The 25,499-nt window shown below is 40.9% G+C and overlaps 1 protein-coding gene across 1 annotated transcript in view; it reads left to right on the top strand.

Annotated features, from left to right (window-relative positions):
- PLCZ1 (phospholipase C zeta 1) overlaps nucleotides 1–14,897 on the top strand; it is a 122,295-nt gene extending 107,398 nt beyond the window's left edge. Inside the window, exons 11-12 of the mRNA XM_044981980.1 lie at nucleotides 6,902–6,952; nucleotides 14,736–14,897. Coding sequence (XP_044837915.1) covers nucleotides 6,902–6,952; nucleotides 14,736–14,897 — 213 coding nt within the window. The remainder of the gene's footprint in view (nucleotides 1–6,901; nucleotides 6,953–14,735) is intronic.
- Nucleotides 14,898–25,499: the final 10,602 nt, after the last annotated feature.

Raw genomic sequence — 25,499 nt, 5'->3', positions numbered from 1 at the left:
TAGAGAGATATGCACAGCTGTTTGCCTCTCACCCAGGTATTAATACATACTCTGGGTTAATTAATAAGTAAAAAGTGATTTTATTAAATACAGAAAGTGGGATTTAAGTGGTTCCAAGTAGTAACAGACAGAACAAAGTGAATTACCAACTAAGATAAAATAAAACACGCAAATCTAAGTCTAGTACAGTAATAAAACTGAATACAGATAAAATCCTCACCAGTTCAAGTAAGCTCCCTTTTACAGACTAGTCTCCTTCTAATCTGAGTCCAGCAATCACTCTCACCCCCTGTAGTTACTGTCCTTTGTTCCAGTTTCTTTCAGGTATCCTTGGGGGTGGAGAGGCTCTCTCTTTAGCCAGCTGAAGACAAAATGGAGGGGTCTCCCCAGGGGGTTAAATAGACTTTCTCTTGTGGGTGGAGAACCCCTCCTCTCTCCTGTGCAAAGTCCAGCTCCAAGATGGAGTTTTGGAGTCACAGGGGCAAGCCACATGTCCATGCATGACTCAGCTTTTACCAGCCAAGCCACATTCCTGTAAAAGCTCAGATGTGGATGGGCATCTTCAAGTTCATTGTTGGCTTAAGTGGTTTTTGATTGGGCACTTAATTTTTCTCAAGAAGCTGACCAAATGCTCTACTAAGCTAGTTAAAATCGAGCAAGTATACAGCCAATATTCCTAACTTGAAGTACAAAAATGATACATGCATACAAATAGGAGGAACATATTCAGTAGTTCATAACCTTTACATAGATATGTTACATGGCATATGTAGCATAATACATATTCCAGTTATATCATATATATAGCCATAAGCATATTCCCATGAAGACTTCTGGGGTACACCGTCACAAGGGTGACCACCTTTGTTGGATGGAAATAAGGGACAGGACACAATACTTTATTTTAAGGGACATTTTAGGGACACACCATTTTCTGTAGCATATCATGTATTTTTCTCTCAAGTGTACATTTCTACTGTCCGCAAGTCTACAGTGAAATTATCAGAAGCTTCAATTTAATGTTTAAAATGGTGCTTATTATTAAGGCTTTGATTAAGTCCTGGGTATTTTTAGTACAAGTCATGGATAGGTCACAGGCAATAAACAAAACTTCACAACCCATAACCTGGCCATGACTTGTACTATAAATACCCTTGACTAAATCTTAGCAGCTTGAGGTGGGGCACTGCTCTGGGGGACTGCTGCTCTGGGAGGAGGGCAAGGTCTAGCGGCACCAGCTGCCGGGCTACTGAGGCCAATGGCACCAGCTGTGGGGGCCCACAGAGCAGAGGCTGCTCTGTCCACCTCCAGGACTACTGCTCAGGTGGTCCCTGGGGCCAGCCACACTGGCCACTGCTTGGGTGGTCCCTGGGGACAGCTGCCCTGGGTTGCCTGAGCAGCAGCTGGTGCGGCTGGCCCTCAGGCTGCTCTAGCAGTGCCAGTGTGGTTGGCTAATGAGCCGCCCGGGAAGCTGGAGCAGAGCTGCTCCAGCAGCAGCTGGTGTGACTGTCCCCGGGGCTGCCCGAGCAGCTGGGACCAGCTGCTTGGGCGGCCCTGGGATCAGCCACACTGGCAGCTGCAGAAATTACGGAGGTCGTGGAAAGTCACAGAATCTGTGACTGCTGCAAGCTCCATGATAGACACAGAGCCCTACTTATTATCAGTTTTAATATGTCAATACATCTTAAAATAAGGGATAGATGGTCAGCCCAAGGGCTAGATCAATGAAATAAGGGATGGTTCCTTAAAATAAGGGGTGGGTGGTCACCTTACTTAAAAGAGACTGTCGCCTGCATGGCTACTAGTCCTTTCTCTCTCGCTCAGCTTCCTTTTCAGTACCTTTTCAGTAACCAAGCCCCAGGGCAGGACAGGGCACCTCCTCGATTCCATTCAGACTGTTTTGTTTTTAGGCTCCCAGTCTGTCCCTCAATGAAGCAGTACACTCCTTTACTCTGTCAGAAGCCAAAAGAGCTGACAAAGGAAAAGAGCTGAGAGGCAGTGTGGTCAGAAGTCTCTGACAGGTGAAGGTTGACTGAGGGACACTGGTTGGAGGAAATTTTACCAGATGTGAGTTTGTCTGACACAACTTTCCTTCCCTTCTACTCATCATTAGAGAACCTCCAAACTCACATCTGATACTTTGGTTCTCTAATGGTGAGTAGAAGGGAAGGAAAGCTGTGTCAGGTAATGAAAGAACAGACCTGGTAGATTTCACGGGCTTAGCGGCAGGAGCAGGATGGAAGGAGGTAAAATGGTCAACAGTTATGGAAAGGATGTGAACGGGGCTGTTCCAAGAAGGAATGACATGGAGGGTAGATATGGAGGAGGAGAAGTTAGAAGAGCCCGGTTTGGACAGAGAGACTATAAAAATAGAGCTGAGTGTCAAAACACATTTACATGCAGGCCACTGGAAAAGTAAAAAAGTTAACTTGAAAGTGAGTGGCCAAGGAAATTAAAGAAGTTAAAAATTAAATAGTTTTAAGGCAAGTGAGCTGGTAGACTGTGGCAAATGCAGTAGGCTTACTTTTGGTTTATCAATAGGAACCTTATAGCTGTACTGATGTGGCGGCACAGCAGATGTGCAAGAGGATTTGTGTGCCCTCCTTTTTCCTTGATGAAACATGTGATGCTTTCTGATGATCTTTGTGTTATTGCTTATACAGAGTCCTGAAACCTTAAGACACTTTGTCATGTCAGTCCCATTCACCTCAAATTTTAGACTCATAGCTGAAAGGAAAAGACTTGTGGAATGGTCATCCTAATGGTCATTCTTGCATGTTGTTGAATAAAGTAGAATGGAATTTTTGTATGCTTTACATTTCTACAGTTACATTTTTAAAAAAGAGATTTCTTCCATTCATAGTTGAAAGACTTTTCTGAATTGCATCACATTTGTACTGCGATAAACTACCACCACATCAGTACTGTATATGGCTCTTTTGTCCCTGGTTCAGAATATTGTTCACACTGGGATGATCATACAGGGCTCTGTTCTATCAGGTTTAAGTACTAAACAAAATCAGAGCACTGTACTATAGAGTTGGAGGTTTTAGTATATGATTCATCTTACTACACGTGCCTTCTTATATCGAACTTGATCATTGCCTGTTAGGTTCACTCCCTCTGGGACACCTGGCATTGGCCACTGTCGGTAGACAGATACTGGGCTAGATGGACCTTTGGTCTGACCCGGTACGGGGCCGTTCTTATGAACAAGTCTGTTTTTAATCACTTTAATTGATTGTTTCAGTGGCTGGTCATGCCAGCCACATGGACAACAGAATGCATATACGTTACATAGTACACAGTGGTGGTCATAATATCAATAACTAGCTGAGCAAGATGACTGTTATCAATTCTCTCTTATACTTACATGGAGCTTTTCTGGAATCAGCTGTCTCATTCAAACCTCTTTTGGGGCATTAATATGGAAGTGCACCACACCAAGTGGAACGCAAAGGAACAGCGATGGGCATGACCTTGAAGACTGTGCATTTTGTGCCTCCCGCTATGGTCAGTCATCTCTGCTAGCCAGTGTGTATGTGGTGGGACGGGATCAGGGTCCCGTTCCCCTGTCCAGAGTCACTAGCCTAGATAAGCCTTTCTCAGGAGACCACAAATATCACATTGTACATGGCCTCTGTGTGGGGAGTGCAGGGCTAGATAAGACTTCTTGGCCCATCTCCCCTCCTCGTGCCCTAGCAATGGGCCAGGCACAAGCTCTCTTTCAGGGAAAAGCATTACTTACTGGTAATTATTGTTCTTTGCTAATTGACTGTGCATTCACACATGTGGGTTTGGTGCCGCAGCGTCAAGCTCACAGAACCTCTATCAAAGCCGTGTCTATTGAAACTGCATGAGCAACTCCTAGTGATGCCAGCAGTCAACATTTGAATTTATATTTGGGGGTGTGCCTCTCCAAACCAGTTCAATTTCTTTTTCTGAACTGCATTGTCGTATACTATGATGAGCTCTCTGAAGTAGGCAGGAGGATAGTGTGAATGCACAGAGCAGACTCTTGAAGAACAACATTTACCGGTAAGTAACCTTTAGTGAGGACTGCTGTGTATTTCTGCTTGTGAGAGAGTAGTGAGCCATACCATCTCAACTGGATGGTGGCCTGAGGAATTCTTTAGTTCGGTGAGAACTGAAGCACTGCCTATCTGGATTTGGTATCAGAGGCTGGAGGCTAATCTACTACCTAATGTTTAGTGAAGGTGGGACCTGAAATCCAAGTAGCTGCTCTAAATATTGCCTCTACGGATATTTGTTTCACACATTACCGAGGTGGCTGTGCCTGTTGGGAAGGGAAGCTAACTTTTCAATACAAGGTGATCCAGCTAGACGCCCTTTGAGCCTAAATAGCCTATTCTTTGCATCTCTCTCTGTGTGTGACAGAAATGGATTTATGGAAGGTCTTAGTTTTCGCTCAGTGAAAACAGACAGTTTGTCTCTTATGCAGTATGTGAAGATGGGCATCACTGGGGAAAGGAATGAAGTTTTGGAAGAAAACTAGGAGTGATACTAGGGATGAATTGCTACTATAGAGATGAATTTTAGTTAAGGCAAAGAGATATCTTTCTATATAATGGTATAAGGCGGGTCTGCTGTCAGGACCTGACACTCGCTAATCCTCCTAGCTGAGGTAATAGCTATCCAGTGTTTCAAGCTCCAAAGGGGCTTGAATGGTGATTCCATGAGATTCACTATTACTAAATGCAAACACAGAAGCAGGATCCTTTGAAGGGGGAAGATGTTGACTAGCCCCTTTCAGGAATTGGATAACTGTGGCATGGGAGAATCTGGGTTACAGGCTGGTGATATGCAAAAACAGCAGCTACATTAACTTTTAGGGAGCCAATAAATAGGCCAGTCTCATTTAAGTTATAGCACATGTTCCAAGACTATAGAGCTGGAGGGGACTTTAGCGTAAGGCCTTTCTCTAACCTGAATTGTAGCAGAGCATAAAGTGAGTGCAAAAAAAGTTCCCAATGACAGCGTTGTAATACCTATACAGGAGGAGGCTGAAGGCTTTGTGTCAGAGCACGTGAGGCGCAGATTTCCTTTGTGATTGATGAACCCGCTGGCTTCAAAGGGCTGGTGTCGTTGCCCTTCTTGGCGGATGGGTCTGTTGGCGGTACCAAAGCCAAAGATGAGGTTCCAGGTTTCAGCCATTTAGCGATTGATGGGTTTGGTACAGAAGTGAATTGAGGAGAATCTGCATCATCAGTTTGAACACTCGCTGCTGAGGCCTGTGCTTTAGGGCCTGAATGATCCAACAGCCTTAAACAGTCTGTTCTGAATGCCTTCTGGGCATGAATGCCTGATGAGGCGAGCACTGCAAGGGACTATAAACCTCACATAGGTACCCCAAGCAGCTGACAAGGCAGGAAAAGGGGTGAATGTCTCAAATCATTTCTTAGGCTTGATGCCAGCACCTAATGCAAAACTGAACTAAACTAGAGAACTTTGGCAGACTAATGGGACTGAGAATATGGAAGCAGAAATTACCAACATCTGAGGTGGCAAACAAACTCAAACAGTTTAATGCAATCAATTCAGGGGGACCAGATAATCTCCATCCAAGCATATTAAAGGAATTGCACATGAAATTGCAAGTCCAGTAGCAACACACAGACACACACCCCACCTCCTGGCAAGTGGGACACAGCAGCTGCTAGCCTCGGTGGCTGTGCAGGCCAGTCCCTCCCTGCAGGAGGTGCACAGAGGTTAGTGTCGTTTTGGGCATCTCTGGCAGTGCATCCAGGGGTAGTGCACTGGGGTTGGGATGGCCTCCGTCACTGGGGTAGCCCACTGCAACCCGCCCCCAGCCAACGGGGGGCCCATCAGGAGCCAGGCCAGCAGCCAGAACGTCACTGTGTGCAAAGCCTGGCACTTCGCACTGGTGGGTGCCCTCTGGAGTCTGCAAAAAGTAAGTGGGTCATATGGTCTGATGGTGCCAACACCACGGGCAGCACAAAAGGGGCCTGGCACCAGGGAATGCCTAGCTTCACTAGAACTGATGCTCCTGAAACAGAAGAACTAGTCCCTGGCTATGGTTAACTCCCTCACGCCCATATACAGCCCCTTTATGTATCAAATAAAAGACAATTTGGAAATTATAGGCGAAAGTTGATTTGTAAGGGCACGTCCCCAATGTTTTATTTGTGACACATACTCAATAACACATATTACAGTGTACACTCCTTTGCATGACTATTGATGTATACAAGACAATATTTATTGATTTGATGTGTAATGTGGAACGTTGGTCTCCGAACGAAGGACAGGTGGTCACGCTGTGTGTGACATCCTAGCATAGTTCCTCTCAACCTGCTTGGGGACAAATCTGGGACACAGTACAGGTGAAAAAATGTGAAATGAAGACCATTAGAAAAATCTGTTGGTTAGCAGGATGGTAAAATAGGGAGAGGCCAGTTTCTGCAGCATGAATTACATTTTATTTACCCTCACCTTCTTAACAGTAAAGAGCTATAATGAACTCATAAAATAACATCAATGTAATATTAAGGTGATATATTTAAAACTCACGTGTCAGGCAATGTTAACATGTATTGTCTATTGAAGCATACATTTAAATAATTTACCTAGTCATTAACCATGGAACAGTATAACTTTTCTCCCTGCTGTATAGTTCATTGTCAGGTAGGGAAGGAGTCAGTCAGTGGCCTGCAGCACTACTGCAGCCCCTACCCTGACAGTTGGGTGCAGGCAAAAAAAAATCAAGCTCCTGCAATAGTTTCTTTTGTCTCAGTCATTGCGAGTGAGTGGGACTCTTTTGGGGGCAATTAATTTGAAAATAGTGTTTTAAAATCGCTCCCTGGGGAGGTGAAGGTTATTTGAATCACACATTCCATTGCCCATGTTCAAACTATTGCAGCTCCTGGCCGTCTCCTGGTGCCTGCTTGGGCCCTGCAGTGAAAATGAGAGAGTAAGCGAGGGTGGGGAAGGTGCACAATGGCAGGGGGTGGGTAGGGGGCTCAAGGAAAGGTGGGGCAGGGGCAGGGTCTTGGGGTGGGATGGGGAAGGGTGTTTGATTTTCTACAATTAGAAAGTTGGCAAACCTAATTAGGATGATCAGAGGAATGGAGAACCTACCTACAAGCGGAGACTTAAGGAGCTTAGCTGAATCAAACGAAGGCTGAGGGGAGTTACGACTGCTCTCTATAAATATGTCAGAGGGGAAACACCGGGGTAGGAGAGGAGTTATTTAAGTTAAGCCCTAATGTTGGCTCAAGAATAAATGGATATAAACTCACCATCAACAAGGTTAGGCTTGAAATTAGTGAACGGTTTCTAACCACCAGAGGAGTGAAGTTCCACAAGAGGAGTAGTGGGGGTAAAATAACCTACTTTGTTTCAAGACTGAGCTTGATAAGTTTATGGAGGGGATGTTATGATGAGGTTGCCAACAATATTATATGGCTCATTTGTGACTGCTATTAGCAAATATCGCCAGTGGCTGGATATGGGATGCTAGATGGGGAGGGTTCTGAATTTCTACAGCGAAGTCTTTCCCAGGTGTCTGTCTGGTGTATCTCACCCACATGCTCAAGGTCTAACTGATTTGCCATTTGTGGTTTGGAAGGATGGTTCCCCAGATCAGAATGGCAGAGGTCTTGGGATTTTTTTTTGAACTAGAATAAATGATGTATTCTCTGTAAACTTGAAGTCTTTAAATCATGATTTGAGGACTTCCAATAGCTCAGCCAGAGGTTATGGGTCTATTAGAGGGGTTGGTGAGTGAGATTCTGTGGCCTGTGATGTGCAGGAGTTCAGAACTTGATGATCGTGATGGTCCCTTCTGCTTTAAAGTCTAACGAGTCTATAATGAACAATAGGGACCTAAGGGTGTCTAAAAGCAAACAGGACCACACAGAGAGGTTACTAACACTTCATAGCAGAGGCGAAGGAACTGAAGTGGTTAGGGGCTACTCTCCCTTATATGCTTATGTCACTAGGGGACACTTGTGCAGCCCCAATGGACACATCCTGGGTAGCAGTTCCATGAATTTGATGGCAAACCCACAAGAGGGAAGTCACATAGGCCTGCCTTCATTAATTAAACAGCAACTTTCTGTAGCTAATGATTGAATAGAATCTGCTTAAAGTGGTCATTCTTTGGTAAAAAAACAAGACACAGAAGCAAGTTATTTTTGAAAAATATTATTTAGCTGCAAAGGTTTTAAGATAATTAAACTGAGAATCAAATTAGCCAGAGATAGAATTACGTTCGAAGCACGGTAGTCTCAATTACATTTCAGCTGGTATATATTCTTTAGAAACAATTCTTATGTAGCTTCCACTTTATATGCTAGACTGCACTGAGCAATTGTTGAATATACAGTTTTAATGTTAAAATTACTATAATAAAATTACATTTTCAAGCCCAAATGAGGTCTTATGTATCATTTTCATTTATGCAGCTTATTAGTGGTTAACAGTTACCACCTAGTAACCTCTCCAGGACTAATAAAGCTGATCCTTTAGTCCAGATAGAAATCCAAGGTGTGCCAGAAGATCAAGTAAAACAACAGACTTGTGTCATAAAAAGCAATGGTAAGCAAACGTTATTCTATTGACTGTACATGATTTCAATAATGTTTCAGACAGAATAGCTTAATATCATATAGAAGTTGGTTCTCCAGTAATTTACTCCAAAAAGCTGTGCTGCATAGACTAATAGCAAAAGTAGGCACTAGGTGTAAAGACTGGTCAACAAAAATAACAGTATAACAAGCATAACAAGCTGTGTCCCAACAAGATTAATCTGAAGACAGTAAACTAAATCTGCAGAATTTGAGACTAGAAAATTTTCAATTTTTTTAAAAAAAACTTTCTTTGTTACCATAATGCTCGTATGAAAAATGAGGGATTGTCAGTCATAGAGACTGAAGTTGTTTGTTTACACATACAACAGGTAAAACATGGGCCGCTTCCCTGGCCCTATCTCACCATTGTGCCTCAACCTGACCTGACATAGAGGGACCACCTCTGCCCGTGCGAGTGTAGTTCCATAATGCAGGCAGGCCTGGAATCAAAATGGGGAGCATTGGTACAGAGCTGCATCAGGAGACCATCCCGGCAATGCAGACTCTATATTCAGAGGCCAGTGCATATCAGTTCCTTGATGCATACCATTACAATGCTTCGGAGCTCAATGTGGGTGGGATCAGCAAGGAGTGTCATCCACAAAACCCAAGTGGCAGTGTGCTGCAGACATCATCTGGAGAAGCTTATGCAACATTGTCTTGGTGCAGAAATATGCGTCCTTGTTTGACTCAGCAACAAGGCAGGTGGCCATCAAGGGAGACCTGAAAACCAGGGTTTGTTTCATTTATCTAGCAGGTCCTTTGTTAGAAGCAGCATCCATTCTTCATGCACCATAACACTGGGTTTTTAATAGCACATTAATATGTGATATTTGGTGCAGAACCATTCTTACAAAGCTGAGACCTTATCTACTCTTCTTAATCTATTTTGGTGTCTTTGGTGTTGAATATCAGTTAAGAACTTTTTTTCTGGGAGCCACTGATTCTTATACACCGCTAGAGTGATGTGAGTAGCTTCAATGCATTGATTCGATTTTAATAGGTAATCTAGAATGTCTCCTTGAACCACGCAAGACAAAAACGGTTTTATTACGGTAGTCCTTTTGGTCACAGTTGTCGCCCGCCATAGAATTAGGTTGCTGAAACTCAGAAGGCTTTAAGCAAGGTAAACATCATGCCTCCAATGTCTCTGTGGGTAAAGCATCATGCTACTGCTTATAAGATGTCAGTCATCCCCCCTTTCAAGCATACAGAATCAACATGCCTGAAGGGCATGTGGCTCTATCAGAGTAGGAACCCAGCCAGGACATGACGGATTTTAATTTACCATTTTGTACCCCTTCAGCCAGTACACGCTTCTTTCTCTCTCCTTTAGCTCCCTTGCTATCCCAACTACCCCTGTGAAAAAACTTTTCTGGCTCATTAGAGAGGAGGAAGCATAAGAGAGCCTCTGACAATTACTGGTTTGTTTTTTCCATCAATCCTTAGTTTATTTCTCTTTCATACCATAGACTGAAGAAGACAACGTGAGCAAACCTCGTGTCCGCAAAAGAATAGGGTAAGGAAAGACCCAAAAGTCCACCTTCATCCAGTCTGTGGTGAAATATCAGATCAGATTCAGGCCATCTTGGGGAGTGATCACCCTGGTTTTCTTGAGACAGTTAATTCAACTGGTAATAGAATCAGGTGCAACTCCATTGACCATCTTAGTCTTCCATACCTGGCCTGGCTCTACAAGCATTGTTCTGTGTTTGTGCGCATGTGTTCTCGATGCAGATGGAAAAGTTTGAAGGATTAAGTGGGGGAGGGCAAAATGAATCCACAGAGAGACCCAGGACATGTACGAAATTAGTGGGTTTCCTTCTTATTACCCCAGCACTTCAGTTTTTCAAGACATCTTGCCTCCTCTACCACCGTTGTGTGATACCAAAGAAAATAAAGTCAAGATTAGGGATAGTCATGCTCATTGCTCTGACCTGGCGCAGTAGCCCCATGGTATCAATGATAAGCTTGAGACTATTCAGCGAGTGAAAAAATTCTTTTTTCTCTCATAAAAGATATTCCTGTCACAAAAGACAATGTTCTTTATCTGAGCCTTGAGTCAGCTTGAGCAGAATATCAATGTTAAAGAAGAATGTAAATTTCCTAGGTGGTCAAGAAAGTTCTTCTCTCAACACCATTAAGACAAGAAATCCTCCATCACAATCAGTTCAAGGTACTGGTGGTCTTTACTGATTAATGGATGGGATTATAAAGCCATTTATGTGAAGGAATCAATCAGTCCATTCCATCCTTAAGAGGGTTACCTTAACTGCTTGAGAGAGTCCAAGGGCCATTTTGGGGGAATAATTTCTCATTTTCTTCAAGCATTTCTCCTACCTGTGTCACCCCACTAAATAAGTCATAAGAAAGAAAGTTTTGCAGCAAGGCCTCTCCCTTGGTTTTTTAGTTGCAGTTCCTACAGATTATCTGCGGTCTCCTTCCTTTTGAACCTCTGCAGTTCCCATTTACCCATTTAGATCTCTTTTTCTAGAAGGGCAGCTTTCTTAGTAACACATAACCTATGTTAAGGGATGATGGGTATAAATGACCACTAATTTCTGTTTCTCCCATACAAGTTTATTCATCAAAACAAGGCGGTCACTCATTCTATGCCCATTTATTTTCCTATTCTACGCTGTACTTTTGGCATCTGTCCTCAATCCCAAAGCCAGTAAAAGAGGCATCGCTGGCACAATCGTGAGATTACTAGGGCTATTACAAATTTGTTATTTGACCACAAACCTCTGAGTCAGTCATTAATCCCTTTTTCGTTCTCTTCAAAAAGAGGTGCTCAGTCTTGTGGTTTGAATTACTCAGTGTGGAGGTAATGCAATGAACCAAATGTTTTAATAATAGTACCCAGAGTGCCTAGTCCTTGTCCATGTTATAAAGCTCACTCCACTTGTAGAGATGGAGCTTATCTATGTTGACACAACAGTTGCAAAAAATGAGAACGACTTTTTTGGTTGTCTATTACTCCTGAATCGAGCCACGTGAAAGTGCTGAGCCTGTACCATGGCAGTCTGTAGCAGTTTTAGGTACTGAGTTTTAAATTGGCACCAAGAATCAGGCACAAAAGGAGGTGCTGCACGGGTCCTGCAGTTGCAGAAAGCATAGCTCATAAAGTTAATTACATATTTACTCAATCTCATTATTTTTCAGTCCGTCGATGGTGTTGTAACAGAATGCTGTTTGTATTACAATTGTTTCTCTCTCTCTCTCACTGCCTAGCTCCCTACCCTCACCCCCACCCCCACCCCAGCTTTGTGCCCTAGGTGGATATGAAAACTTTTTACTTTTTTGAATGTGCAAGTTCCAGAACTGGCGATTAGTACGGCTTTTTCTGTGGAAGATCAATGATTATCGCTCATGCTGCAAATGGAGTTCCTGGGCCAATACACTTTACCAACTGCTGTGCTATGAATAAAGGTATGTTAGTACTTCCTCCACAAAAGCAAACTTAACATACTTGTACCACTGAGCAAAAAATCTACAAAAAGCAATAAGCTTTTCACTGATTAGCCTGTTGTTCTCTTTTAGGTTTTATACATCACCATAAACTTTGTATTAGGTTTGCCAACACGAGCGCAGAGTGCATTCCATCACATTTTTTGGTTTCCATTGTGCGATGATGAATTAATTTCTACATGACTGCCAATCCTACACTACTGAAGGAAATATTACTTATTGGTAGTGTTGTATTTATTGCAGTACTACTTGGCTCACATTATAAACAGAATGCATTCAGAGCGTGTTATAGCTCCAGCTGTTAGGAAGCAAGACAGTGAAAAGAACAGTCAGTCAAGACCAGCATAAAGGCACCAGAAAATTGCCCATGTTTTATTCAGTCCAGAACCTGAAAAAAACAAAAGAGAGGTAGGCAATAAAGATAAAGAATCAAGCGAGCTCTTTCTGCAATTTTTTCACAATGTACAAAGATGGAAATAAAATGGGGGAAATAGAAAAGTGTAATTACTGATAAATTCCCCTTCTTTTACTAGAACATCTCCTTGATTCCTATCCGATGAATAGAATTCAAATGAATAGCTTATGTAGAAGCCACTATGCCGGGAGGAGGGTGGCTTACATAAACTGGCTGCTTACTGTATTTGATTTCCAAAATAACTTCTGACAAGTACAGAACCAACTTGTACTGGTGAATAAAGATGTATAGATTCACCTACTGCACTTTGCTTCCGTATAGATGTCATCCTCCAATGTCTCAATACTCTCTGTTGAAGATGCAGTGATCCCTCTTGTTAAATGATTTTTAAGGAACATAGGGAAGGAGCTATAGGGCCTTTGAGAACCCAGATTAATACACTATCCTAGATGAACTGATATAATTGTTTAAGGGGTTTAAACTTTTCTGTGGCTATAAAAACTCACAGAGAACTTCTGGTTGCCAGAAATCCTTCTTACGGAACAGATAAAATGTCACCGTAGCTTTAAACATCGAGAACACAGAGTCATTTTCTTGGTAGCAGAGTTCAGGGCAAAAGTAGGCAATTCAATATGTTGATTAACTTTATTCATTTACAAGTATAGCTTGCCCAGTTCCATGACGTCGGGGAAAAAAATCAACATAAACAGAAAAGTGAACAAACTAGAAAAGACCGTGTTTTACATCACCATTAAACTTGCCCAAAAGAATAAGCCTTGCAGTTCTCTCTGAAGGATAAGCTTGAGCTTTGAGAGCGAGTTCTGAAGTTAGGGACAATTCATATCTCAAGACTATCAGGTTATCTCAGCCCACTTTTTGGAAAAGAGAGAAAGAGGTAAAAGTGCTTTAGTTACTCAAGAACCTAGGATCCATTTTCAAAAGTGACTTAGGCACTTATGAGTCTAAGGGCTAGTCTACACTAATGCACTACATTGGCGCAGCTGAACCGATGCAACTGTGCTGTTGTAGTGCGTCTGGGAGAGTGCTGTGCTGTTGTAGTGCGTCTGGGAGAGTGCTTTCCTGTCGGCATAATTATTCCACCTCTTCCAATGACATAGCATGGTGTGAATATCACTTTAAGTCAATGTAACTTGCATCGTTCAGAGTGGGAGGCTTTTTCACGCCCCTGATCAACATAAGGTACATTCACATAAGTGGCAGTGTAGACAAGCCCTAAATCATAGGACTTTTGAAAATGTGACTTAGGCACTCTTAAAAATGTTACCTGGACTGTGTAAGACTGGAAAACATTGAGCTGGCAGTGGGCAACTAGTTGCTTTTATACCAGTCATAACAGTTCTCCCCCCCACACACACACATTTTCTTCTTCCTGGGTAGTAAGTTATAAAGCTGTTTATGGATTCTTTTCATAGGCTGGGAAAAAGGAGATATGAGAAAAACAGACATTGTTATTACAGACTACTTACCATTCTACAAGCTAAATCTACACACCTATTCCTTTGTCTCTCTCTCTTCTGTTTGAATGTACATATTATTTTGTGAAACTGCAAGAAACCAGTTCTAAATTTGCTTTGTGTATGGAAAATGCAGTCAAATAAACACTGGAGTTTAGTCAGGGTTGTCAAACATCAGTTTGAGTAAGTTTCTTTGTAGAAATTTTCGGGTTGCCAAAAAGCCCATTTTTAACAGGATTTAAGTGGCCCAGGGTGGTCGGAAACCTTCCACTTCTGCCTCCCACCTCTCTTTTATTAGGTCACTATCATTGCAGCATAGTTTCTTTTACAAGAACATTGTCATTTTTCCTTCACCGGTTAATCAATAGGAGGTGTTCTAAAAGTAATATGTGCAGCACAGACTTCTGGATACCAAGAATATCCTTTCTAAATCCTTGCCAGTCCTGTAGCAGAAGTCTGCAGGATAGTGTAAATCACAACTTATGTATCAGTGGAGGCTTTGACACTATATTATCATTACCTGTGTTTATCACCACTGAATGCCAGGAGAATTAAAATGCTAGAAATGTTAGAGAACTACTGTAGTAATGAGTGTTACTCTATGTATCATTTTGGCTTACTTTAATTAAAGGGTTTATTTAGATAACTATAAATTAATGTTTCATTTGTACAGTAAATATGGCCACTTCCGTTGCATCAGTTAACCCACATAAATTCTACATTTGTATTTAATAAATTAATTTACTGTTATTACATTTACAGGTTATCGTCATGTTCCTCTGTTTTCCAAACTCGGTGACAGACTTGATCCTGCATCACTCTTTGTGTATATTTGGTACTATTAATGATGACATTAGCAGTACTCCTGAACTGGCATACTCCTCAATAAAGCAACCATCATGTAGCTTGCAAACAACAGTTTAGTGCGTGGCCTGATTTTCAGAGATGCTGAGCACCTGCAATTTCCACTGAAAGCAGTGGAAATACCTGTGTGGCTAAATGCTATTTAACATGAATAAAGGCTGTAGAATTGGGCCCTGAAGTAATTTAGAAGAACTCATACAGGGTTGACTTTTGCAGTATATTTTCTTGAATCCAATCAATATTTTAATATATGGTTATTTGCAACTAATAGCAAAATAGTAATGAATTATTAAATAATAAGGAAGTATCATTTTAATATTTAAAATATTCCAAAGACTTCCAAAAGCACCAAAATTATGTGCAAAATTGAGTGGTCTTTTTAATTTGCACTGAGAAACTTTTTCCTACTGTATATTAATCTGTTCAAAAAAAGAAAACAGAAAACATACATACATATACACACAATTAAAACATAATTTACCCTTTAAATCCATAATGAGTCAATTTCTGATTGAGCTATAGCTCATCAAGGCCCATTATAAAAATGATAAAAGCTCAAGAGTGGTAACCTGGACAATATTCAGTTTTGCTGATACCAGGATCTCAAAACACTAACCATCTGCCAGATACTGCTGTTGGCACCGTCTTTGCCAGCATAGCCCTTGCCCTCCCATCAAGAGACAGTGTTCTCCCACTCATCTTATAAGATTGCTTTTGTGCAATGAGCTCCACATTGACACGTGGATCTACAGCACTCATTGAAGGTTTCAGGTCCAAGCCTCAATAACTTACCAAGCTGTTTTACAATGGCACATTTCTTACTTAAGATACTTGTATCAATGCTTATCTCAAGGATCTGCAACCTTTGGCCTGTGGCCCACCAGGGTAAGCCCCCTGGTGAGTCAGGGCCGATTTGTTTACCTGCCGCGTCTGCAGGTTCGGCCAATCGCAGCTCCCACTGGCCATGGTTCGCTGTTTCAGGCCAATGGGGGCTGCAGGAAGTGGCGGCCAGCACATCCCTTGGCCCACGCCACTTCCCACAGCCCCCATTGGCATGGAGCGGTAAGCCGCGGCCAGCGGGAGCCACCATTGGCCAAACCTGTGAGCATGGCAGGTAAACAAACTCGCCCTGGCCTGCCAGGGGGCTTATCCTGGCGGGCCGCGGGCCAAAGGTTGCCGATCCCTGGCTTATCTTCATAGTTAGATTTTATTTGTATTGTCATTTTCAACATTATTTTTATCAATATATCCCCATACACAAAATGTGTCTCTCTCTATATGGAAAATTATACTCTCCTGTACACATACCACAGGCAAAGATTTGAAAATGTTACAGGAAATAACACTATTGGAAAATTGCCAACATTTATTTACATTAAAAGCAAACTAAAGAAATCAAGACAGTAAACTGAGCAGAATCTGAAATCAATACTGAACTTTAGGATCAGGTAATTTGATAACTAAAAGCTGGATATGATTTGTCTTCTGCATTTTTTTGAGAGGGAAGTCACTTGCTTCTTTATCTTAGAATACCTATAATCTAAAATTTTGGCCTTGTTGATCCTTGTACTGTTTATATTTGTATCATAGACCAATATCTTTTTCATATGGTAAATATTTTATGTTTTTTCTTCAGCACTGAGGAGGCATGTTTCATGTTTTTACTCAAGCAGGTTCTCTCTCCTTACTGACAAGTTTAATTTCCCCAGGCAATATGGTGGCTCCATTCCAAGAGCTGACATAACCAATCTGTTTGCATACAAGAAGAATGCTGGTTTATTTGGATTCATGATATTCTTAAATGACACTCATACTGCAACTTCAACAGGTTTTATACATCATAAGCTGCTTAAGCCTGATTTGTGTGTCTTAAAACTATTATCCTTTGGGTGGAAAAAAGAATCTCCTACAGCTCTGGGCATTATATTCCACTGTCGGCCACTTTTTTTAACTAGCAGGATAACTCTCAACTCTAGCCAAATACATGTTATAATATTAATGTTTACATCATGAATCAATACTTTTTTTTACTAGCCTGTGACCCTGACTCTGGAAAGACATATCGGTATGTAATGTGCCTAACTTTATGCACATGGGGCTCATGTGTGCAACTGATGTTAATGGAATTCAGTGAATCTAATGGGAATTAAAAGTGTGCTTAAGTGTTTCGCTGGATTGGGCAAAAGCACCTTCAAGGACTGAGCTCATGAACCAGTCCCACTGAACTCAATGGGACTACTCATGTGCATGAAGTTAAGCATGTGTATAAGGCTTTATAAGATTGGAGGCTGTGTATGTATTGTCTCGTTCCTGATGCAGCAAGAACATGGAATGGAGGTAACACTAATGAACAAAAGATGTCTTATAATATGATCTTACTTAATTTAACCTTTTAGCCAGAGTAACTATTTATTTTACTTGCTGTGTGATGTTTCAAATATATTAGTCATTTACATCTGATTTTTGGAATATGTTTAAAAGTCTATGTGGAGCATTGGATTTAAATATTTGTAAAACTCTAATTTATAATATTTGTCTATTATCAATATATTTTTCCAGAATTTATTTATTTCCAAATATTTTTTCCAGAATAAACCCAGTGAGATGAAACATCTTGCCCCAGATCTTAAAGTTACAAAGTCACGTTACATCAGCAAATTAAAAACTTAAAAATATATGGTATGCACTATAACTAAAGTACAGTAGAGTTTTAAATTCTTTTAAATGTTCAGATTTTAAATTCTGCACATATAATTACATTTTAAATGTGAAATGAGCAAGAATTAAATGTGAAATGTGCTAGAAGTTTTAAATACAAACTGGCTATCAGTCTGGTGAACGTGCGATCGTACTAACTGGGCCATATTTAAAACTGATATAACTACACAGACATCAAGTAGAGTGAATTCAGCCCAATAAGCTCATTATTGGTCTGATCCAAAGCCCATTTAAGTCATTGGGAAACTACGATTGACTTAAATGGGCTTTGGATAAGGCTCCAGCATCACAGGTTTAGGGATACATAAAACACATCTAGCTGTATACAAATAATAGTGATCAGCAGGAACAAAAATCTTGCTTGTTGCCATAAGAAATGTTATCCAAGATAACTGAAATTGCAGGCTGCAAGCCATTTTACACCCAGGCTAATGGGAACTTGTTGCAAGTAAAGGTAGTAATCCCATGAAGATAGCTAAATGGCAATGGATCATGAAAAAGAGATAATTTCCTTGTGATTAGTAGTTCAATGGTATGTATGGTTAGCTGGTTTTACTGCATGTTATGTTCTCAAAGGCCAAAATATTTCGTGCTAATTGTGCCAAAAATGGCCCGATGAGAAAAGGGAAAAATAATATTAAATTAACATGAATATTTCAGTTATCTAATGGAAATGTTCAGATTATTTACAGGAAATGTTCAAAATTTTATACTGTCTCCCCAATGAGGTACCACTTTTCTTCAATTTAATTGGGACACTGTTCAGTTGAATGTCTGATAGCTCCTCACAAATGTTCCTTTGACTTTTCACAATATAGCTGTAACACACGGTCCTTGGAGGCTCGGTCGCACTGGCATCGTATACTACCTGCAATCATATATGGGAAAGCAGATTAAAGTTTATATAAGAAAACTAAATATTTTTTATACCAAAAAAAGCACTTTTTTTTTTTGAGTTATGTATCACTTACATCTAAAGTTTACTACTAATGCTTTTAAAATGAACTGACAAAAACTGCCAGCAAGTTCTTTCTATTTTAAGGAGGGAAGGATTTAAGAGCTCAAGATGAATGTTATTAGTTCTCAGAGTGATTAAAAGTTAGTGGGGATGACAGGGCTAAAATCTCCATCCATTTGGAAAAATTTAGGTTAAGTAAGGTTATTTTTATCTGTGTGATGCTTTTTTACCTATTACCATCTAATTTAAAAAAAGATGATCCTGGCTTCAGTCCTGGTGCAGGACTCTATAATGCATCCTGTACTATCAAATGGCTTACTTATATCATTGGGGTGTTTGCAAGTCTTCTTTAATGTATGAACTTACATAGCATCTTTTTTTTTTTGTAGAATCATAGAAATATAGGGCTGGAAGGGACTTTGAGAGGTCATCGAGTCCAGCCCTGGCTCTGAGAAAAAACTTACGGGAGCTTGTCCTACTTGTTCTTAAAAACCTCCAGTGACAGGGATTGCACAACCTCCCTGTGTAATCTATTCCAGTACTTAACTTCCGTTATAGTTAGAAAGTTTCCCTAATATCTAAACTAAATCTCCTTTGCGGCAGATTAAGATCAACACTTGTTGTCCTACCCTAAGTGGACATTTTTGTTGATTTCCACTGAAATCTCTCCAGTTTTATTCATATCTTTTCTAAAGTGTGATGCCCTCAGACACAGTGGATACAGTACTCCAGATGAGACCTCACCAGTGCTGAGTAGGGAAGGAGAATTACCACCCATGTCTTACATATGACACGCCTGTTAATACACCTCGGAATGTTAGCCTTTTTCGCAAACTGCATCACATTGTTGACTCATATTCAAATTGTGATCCACTATAAACCCCAAATCCTTTCTAGCAGTATCACCACCTATCCATATTGTAATTTTGCATTTGATATTTTTTCCTAAGAGTAGTACTTGGCATTTGTCTTTATTGAATGTTCTCTTGTTGATTTCAGATCAAATCTCCAATTTGTCAAGGTTGTTTTGAATTCTAATCCTTTCCTCCAAAGTGCTTGCAACCCTTCCCATCTTGGTGTCATCTGCAAATTGTATAAGCATACTATTTACCTCATTATCCAAGTCATTAATGAAAATATTGAATAGTACTGGACTCAGGACTAATGCCTGCAGAACCCCAATGCAGACACCTTCCCAGTTTGACAGTCAAACCATTGTCTGCTACTCCTGAGTAGGGTCTTTCAATCAATTATATACTCACTTTATAGTAATTTCATGTAGGCCACATTTCTCTAGTTTGCTTATGAGAATAATGTGGGACTATAAAAAAAGCCTTATCATGTCTGCTGTGTCATCCTTCTCCACTAGGCTGGTTACCCCATCAAAGAAGGAAATTAGAGTGGTTTGTCATGATTTGTTCATGTTGGCTACTACTTATAACCCTAATATCCTCTAGGTGCTTATGAACCGAGTGCTTAATAATTTGTTCCAGTATCTTTCCAGATATCAAAGTTAGGCTGACTGGTCTATAATTAATTTCCCAGTTCCTTTTTGTTCCCTTTTTAAAGATAAGTACTATGTTTGCCCTTCTCCAGTCCTTTGGGACCTCAGTTGTTCTCTATGAATTCTCTAAGATAATTGCTAGCAGTTCCAAGATTGCTCCTGCTTGTTCCTTATATACCCTGGGATGAAATTCATCAGGCCCTGCCAACTTGAATACATTTTAACTTATCTACATATTATTTAACCTGGTCTATTTTGGCTTGTGTTCCTTCCTCCTTGAGTACGTGGTCACATTAATAAAGACAGAAGCAAAGTAGGCACCACAACCTTCTTGATGTTAACAGTTATTAGCTCTCCTTCCCCACTAAGTTAGAGGACATACACTTTCCTTCATCTTTTTCTTGATCCTAAGGTATTTAAAGAACCTCTTCATATTGCCTTTTATGTCCCTGGCTAGGTGTAACTCAATTTGTGCCTTAGCCTTTCTGATTTTATCCCTACATACTTGTGCTCTTCATGTGTACTCCTCCTTAGCAATTGATCCATGTTTCCACTTTTTTGTAGGATTCCTTTTAGAATTTCAGGTAATTAAAGGGTGCCTCATGGAGCATATTGGCCTCTTGCTATTCTTTCTGTCTTTCTCCTTGTGTCAGGATAGTTTTCAGTCATGACTTTAATATGCTCTACTTGAAAACTGCCAGCTCTCCTGGCCTCCTTTTTTCCCCTTAGATTTTCTTCCCATGGCACCTTAACCTTCCAGTTCTCCTGGAATTTTGTTACTGTCTGCTTTTTTTGAAATACATTCTCAGTCCTCCCTTTCCGTAGAGTCATGAAATTTATCATTTCATGATCATCAAAGGGCTGAAATGCATTTTATAAATTATTATTAATAATAGAAGTATCACATGGACACAAGGCAAGCCTACTCAGCTCAGATAGGCTTCACTTGGAATACTACATTCAGTTTTTGATACCTTATTCTGAAAAAGGAATGAGAGAATTCAGGAGAGTGCAACAAAAAATATTTTAACAAGTTTAGGACATACAGGTGAGGTCCATTGTGGAGTGATTAAGAGAAGGCTAATTCCATATACAAAAATCCCATGGGGTAGCATACATGTGAAAGGATTATATAAAGACAACAAGGATTAGTTATAATTACTACTGAGAGAAGAATGGACTAGTAGTAATGGAGTTAAGCTGTGACAAAGAAAGTTTAAGGTAAATATTTATAAAAGAATTTGTGTGTCTCCTGGTTAAATCACAGCAGTGAGAAACAGGATTCTTTATTCTGGGGGATCTATTCCTGACTCTGTTGTTGACTTGCTTTGTAGCTTTAGGTAAGTCAGTTAGGACCAAATTTTCAAACCAAGATGAAACTGGAACTAGAGCTGGGCAAAACTGTTTGACTGAAACGTTTTTTTGCTGAAAATTTCAGATTTGGATTTACCAAAACATTTAGCAAATTCATGTAGATTTTAAACAACTGCTTTGATTGAATTAAAAAAAATAAAGAAAAAAATCTCACAAATGTTAAAACAAACAACTTTCAAATAATCAGATTTTGGTTTTTTGAGCTGGGGGGAGTTAGGCACCACTCACAAAATCTTAGAAGGAGGACCCCCCCCACTCCCAAGTGGCTAGAATCCCCAGCTGGAAATGAAGGGCAAGAGTCACAAAAATAAAGGTAGGGTGGTGATATTCCCCTTATCTAGTGGTTTGGGCACTCACATGGAATATGGGATACCTGGTTTAAATCCAGAGTCTGGAACAGGGACTTGAACCTAGGTCTCCCTCCTTCTAAGTGAATGCCCTGGCTACTGGGCACTAGAGTCATTCTGACTGCTTTATACTGGCTAACAACTATGAGTATTTTATATAAAGCAGTTCAACAGGAGAGATTGAAACCCACCTCCCTCCAAAATTAGGCTATAGTTTGCGGGTTAGAGCACTTACATGGGAGGAGGAGAATTGCTATGAGGCTCTCAAGTTCCTGCTCCAGAGGTAGGGATTTTAAACTGGGTTTATCACACATGACAAGTGAGAGCCCGATACCACCGTGGACATATAAGGTCCCTAAAGAGGACAGCACCAATAGAATCATAGAATATCAGGGTTGGAAGGGACCTCAGGGAGGTCTATCTAGTCCCAACCCCCTGCCTCAAAGCAGGTGACCAATTCCCAACTAAATCATCCCAGCCAAGGCTATTTGTCAAGCCTGACCTTAAAAACCTTTAAGGAAGGAGATTCCACCACCCTCCTTAGGTAACCCATTCCATTGCTTCACCAACCTCCTAGTTGAAAAAGTTTTTCCTAATATCCAACCTAATCCTCCCTCCACAGCAACTTGAGACCAATACTCCTTGTTCTGTACCCATCTGCCTAACCACTGAGAACAGTCTAGATTCAACCACTTTGGAACCCCTTTCAGGATAGTTGAAAGCAGCTATCAAATCCCCCCTCATTTCCATCTCTTCTGCAGAACTAAACAAACCCAGTTCCCTCAGCCTCCTCCTCATAAGTCATGTGATCTAGCCCCTAATCATTTTTGTTTCCCTCTGCTGGACTCTTTCCCATTTTTCCACATCCTTCTTGTAGTGTGGGGCCCAAAAACTGGACACAGTATCTCCAGATGAGGGCCCTACTCTGTTTTTGTGAATCTATCCTCATTAAAAAATACCCTGAAACTGACTTTTTTGATTAGCTGAAAATTCTTGAAAAAAATCCCGTTTTGGTTTGTACAAAATGAATTTTATTTTGTTTTTTAACAGAAAATTTTCTGCCAACAAATATGGAAAATCAGTTCTTTGCCCAGTTCCTAATTGGTACACATTAGTGTCATCCTCATCACAACGTGTGGGGCCTGTTAGCATACTAATTAATGGGAACCGGCTAGACCTTAAGATACTGTCTGCTGTCTTCCAAAACACTGTTAATTAAGTCAATAAAAATTGGGACCTCTTTGCCCTAAGACGTATTTACTTGCCTTCCCCACCCCCCCCCCCCCCCACCCAGACAGAGGTAACCATCTAATTATTAATTATGATTAATAAGTATATGGAATTGTAAGGAATTGTAATCATTAACTGTACAACATGGTTGTTTCACTATTAATAATTAACTTTGTTCATCATAAGAAAAGAGCACATAAAAGAGCACAGATGCTAAAATCACTAGGATTATATTAATATTTAAAAATGGTATTGAGGATTAGCCAAAATAACTGATTACACTGTGCTGATGACATTTTCTGAAGCAACTCTAAATAACCCCTTTGCTTAAAAACATGGAACAGGAAAATTACAACAGAAATAATGTCAGCCACCACAAAGGAAACAAGCAAGTACGTTAGAAATTAACAAGCCTAAAATAAAATAAGAATGCTGCTGTATTTCCAGAAAGCACTGTGCTCTCTTTTATAGTTTCTCTAATTTTGAGCTAACTTGTTCAAGAAGCATTTTTCACACAAAAAAAATTAAAAAATTAAGTTTCATGAACATGTAGTTATTGCACATCACACATAATAAACAGTCTGTCACTGGTGAAAACAACAACGTTTCTTATATAAAAGTATATACTGTATGCATACTGTGAAAATAAAGGGTTCTGAAAAATAATACAGCCACAACGTGTGAAATGGATCCATGCTCTTCATAGCTGGTAAAAGCCAATGAAGAACAGTTATACTCCCTATCTGGGAAAATAGTAATTGCCCTTCTTCAGTAGAACACACCTACCAAACTCCATGAAAAAAACTAGTTCACTCAGTCCCCGCAAAAGCCAGTAACTTGGCCCTGAAGATCCCACCAAGTGCTGTCCTATCCCCAACCCTCCCAAACCTGGGCAAAATAACTAGAAAGAATAATCACCAAGCTCTGGCAACATATACGCCATCCACTAACCTACGATGCCCGCAGATTCAAGTGTTCAGACTGTGACACAAAACAGAGAATGCTCTAGTGGCATTAAAGAAGGGCCTTCTTATGGCCCTAGACACAGAAAAGATCTTCCATGCTTATATTGCTGGACCTTCAGTAGCCTTTGGACCACAGTGGACCACAAGATACTACTAACATGCCGACATGACAGTTCATCTCCAGCAGAACTCATAGGGTCGTAATGAGTAACTCTGTTCCTCCTCTCCAAAGACCCTCACCTGCAAGGTCCTGCGGGGATCCATAGCATCCTCTCTTCTCTACAAAGATATAATGAGACCACTGGGAGAGACAGTGAGATGCCATAGGTTTAGATGCCAAAATTATGCTGATGACACTTAAGAATTCTCAATTGATGCAACAACCAACACTCCTAAAATGTCAGAATGCCAACATGAAATCAGCTCTAGAAGGAAAAGCAGCTGGCTCAAGACAAACCTAGGCTAGATCAAAGTAATGCTGATCGGAAAGGAGAAATGCTTTGAAGAACTGTCGCAGACATTATCTCTACCTTCTACTGAAGGCATACAGACCCCATTTATCAAAATGGTATGAAGCCTTAGGGGCCTGTTTGACTTCTCACTAAGTCTGAATGCATCAATATCTAAAAATGCCCTTTCTTCATCTTCAGCTTGCTAGAAAACTGCATCCATTTCACACAGAGGAGAGGCTCTTCCTGTGATGATCTGGAGAATCTGGCTATTTATAGCTTATGCTTTCTGGTTAATATTGGGGATTCTGTATGTGTATCAGTGTCAGACTGCAAACTCCATTTTGAATATGGGGTATGTCGGCCTTCTCTGTTGCCTTTTTACCTCCACGCTGAACTCAAATTCCAAAGGGTGGTGACTCTGGGCTAACAATGGAGGTGCATTAAAACTTGGTGATCATCCATTCAAATGGAAAACTCTTGGACAAAGAGATGGCTACCATGAAGGCAAACAAGTTTTTCAAGGCTGAACTTCACGGGGGAGGTAACTAAGCAGGATCACCTGGTGGGAGACTTTGTTCACCTGATGAGGCTTTTCAGGGGGGTCACCTGACAAAGGGGATTGGAGGTTATAAGAGCAAGGGTCTCTCCCTGGCCATTTGAGAGAGAGAGAGAGAGGAAGGAAGGAAGAAGAGACCAGAAGCTGAGGCAGAAGTCTGGCTGCAGAAGGGAGAGGAGACTCCATGTTCCAGAGTACAAGCCTAAAGCAGGGGGAAGGATCCTAGACTTCATAAAAGACTCTATATTTAGCTCAGAGAATACTCAAGAGTAATGAGGAAACTGAAGCAGGGACTGCGTACAGGTGTTCTATTGGTTTTTTTTCCCCCAGAGCTGTACATTTCTTGGGCTATCAATAGTAAAGAATAACTGTGTACAAAACCTTTTGCAACGCCTGGGTCTCTACGTCCATGGCGAGGTAAACGGTACCCCAGAATACCCCCAGGGCGGGAGCCCGGGCAACGAAGCGCTGAACCCACTGCGGGACCCCGGGGGGGGGGCCAGCGGTGGTTCTGGGGCCTGGGCCAACTAGAACGCAAGGTCCCACTTCTGTGAAGGG

The sequence above is a fragment of the Mauremys mutica genome, chromosome 1 (assembly GCF_020497125.1).
Source record: "Mauremys mutica isolate MM-2020 ecotype Southern chromosome 1, ASM2049712v1, whole genome shotgun sequence".
In the NCBI taxonomy this organism is placed as follows: domain Eukaryota; kingdom Metazoa; phylum Chordata; order Testudines; family Geoemydidae; genus Mauremys; species Mauremys mutica.
Note: the sequence above shows the minus strand (reverse complement) of the source record. Positions and strands in the feature narration are given on the sequence as shown.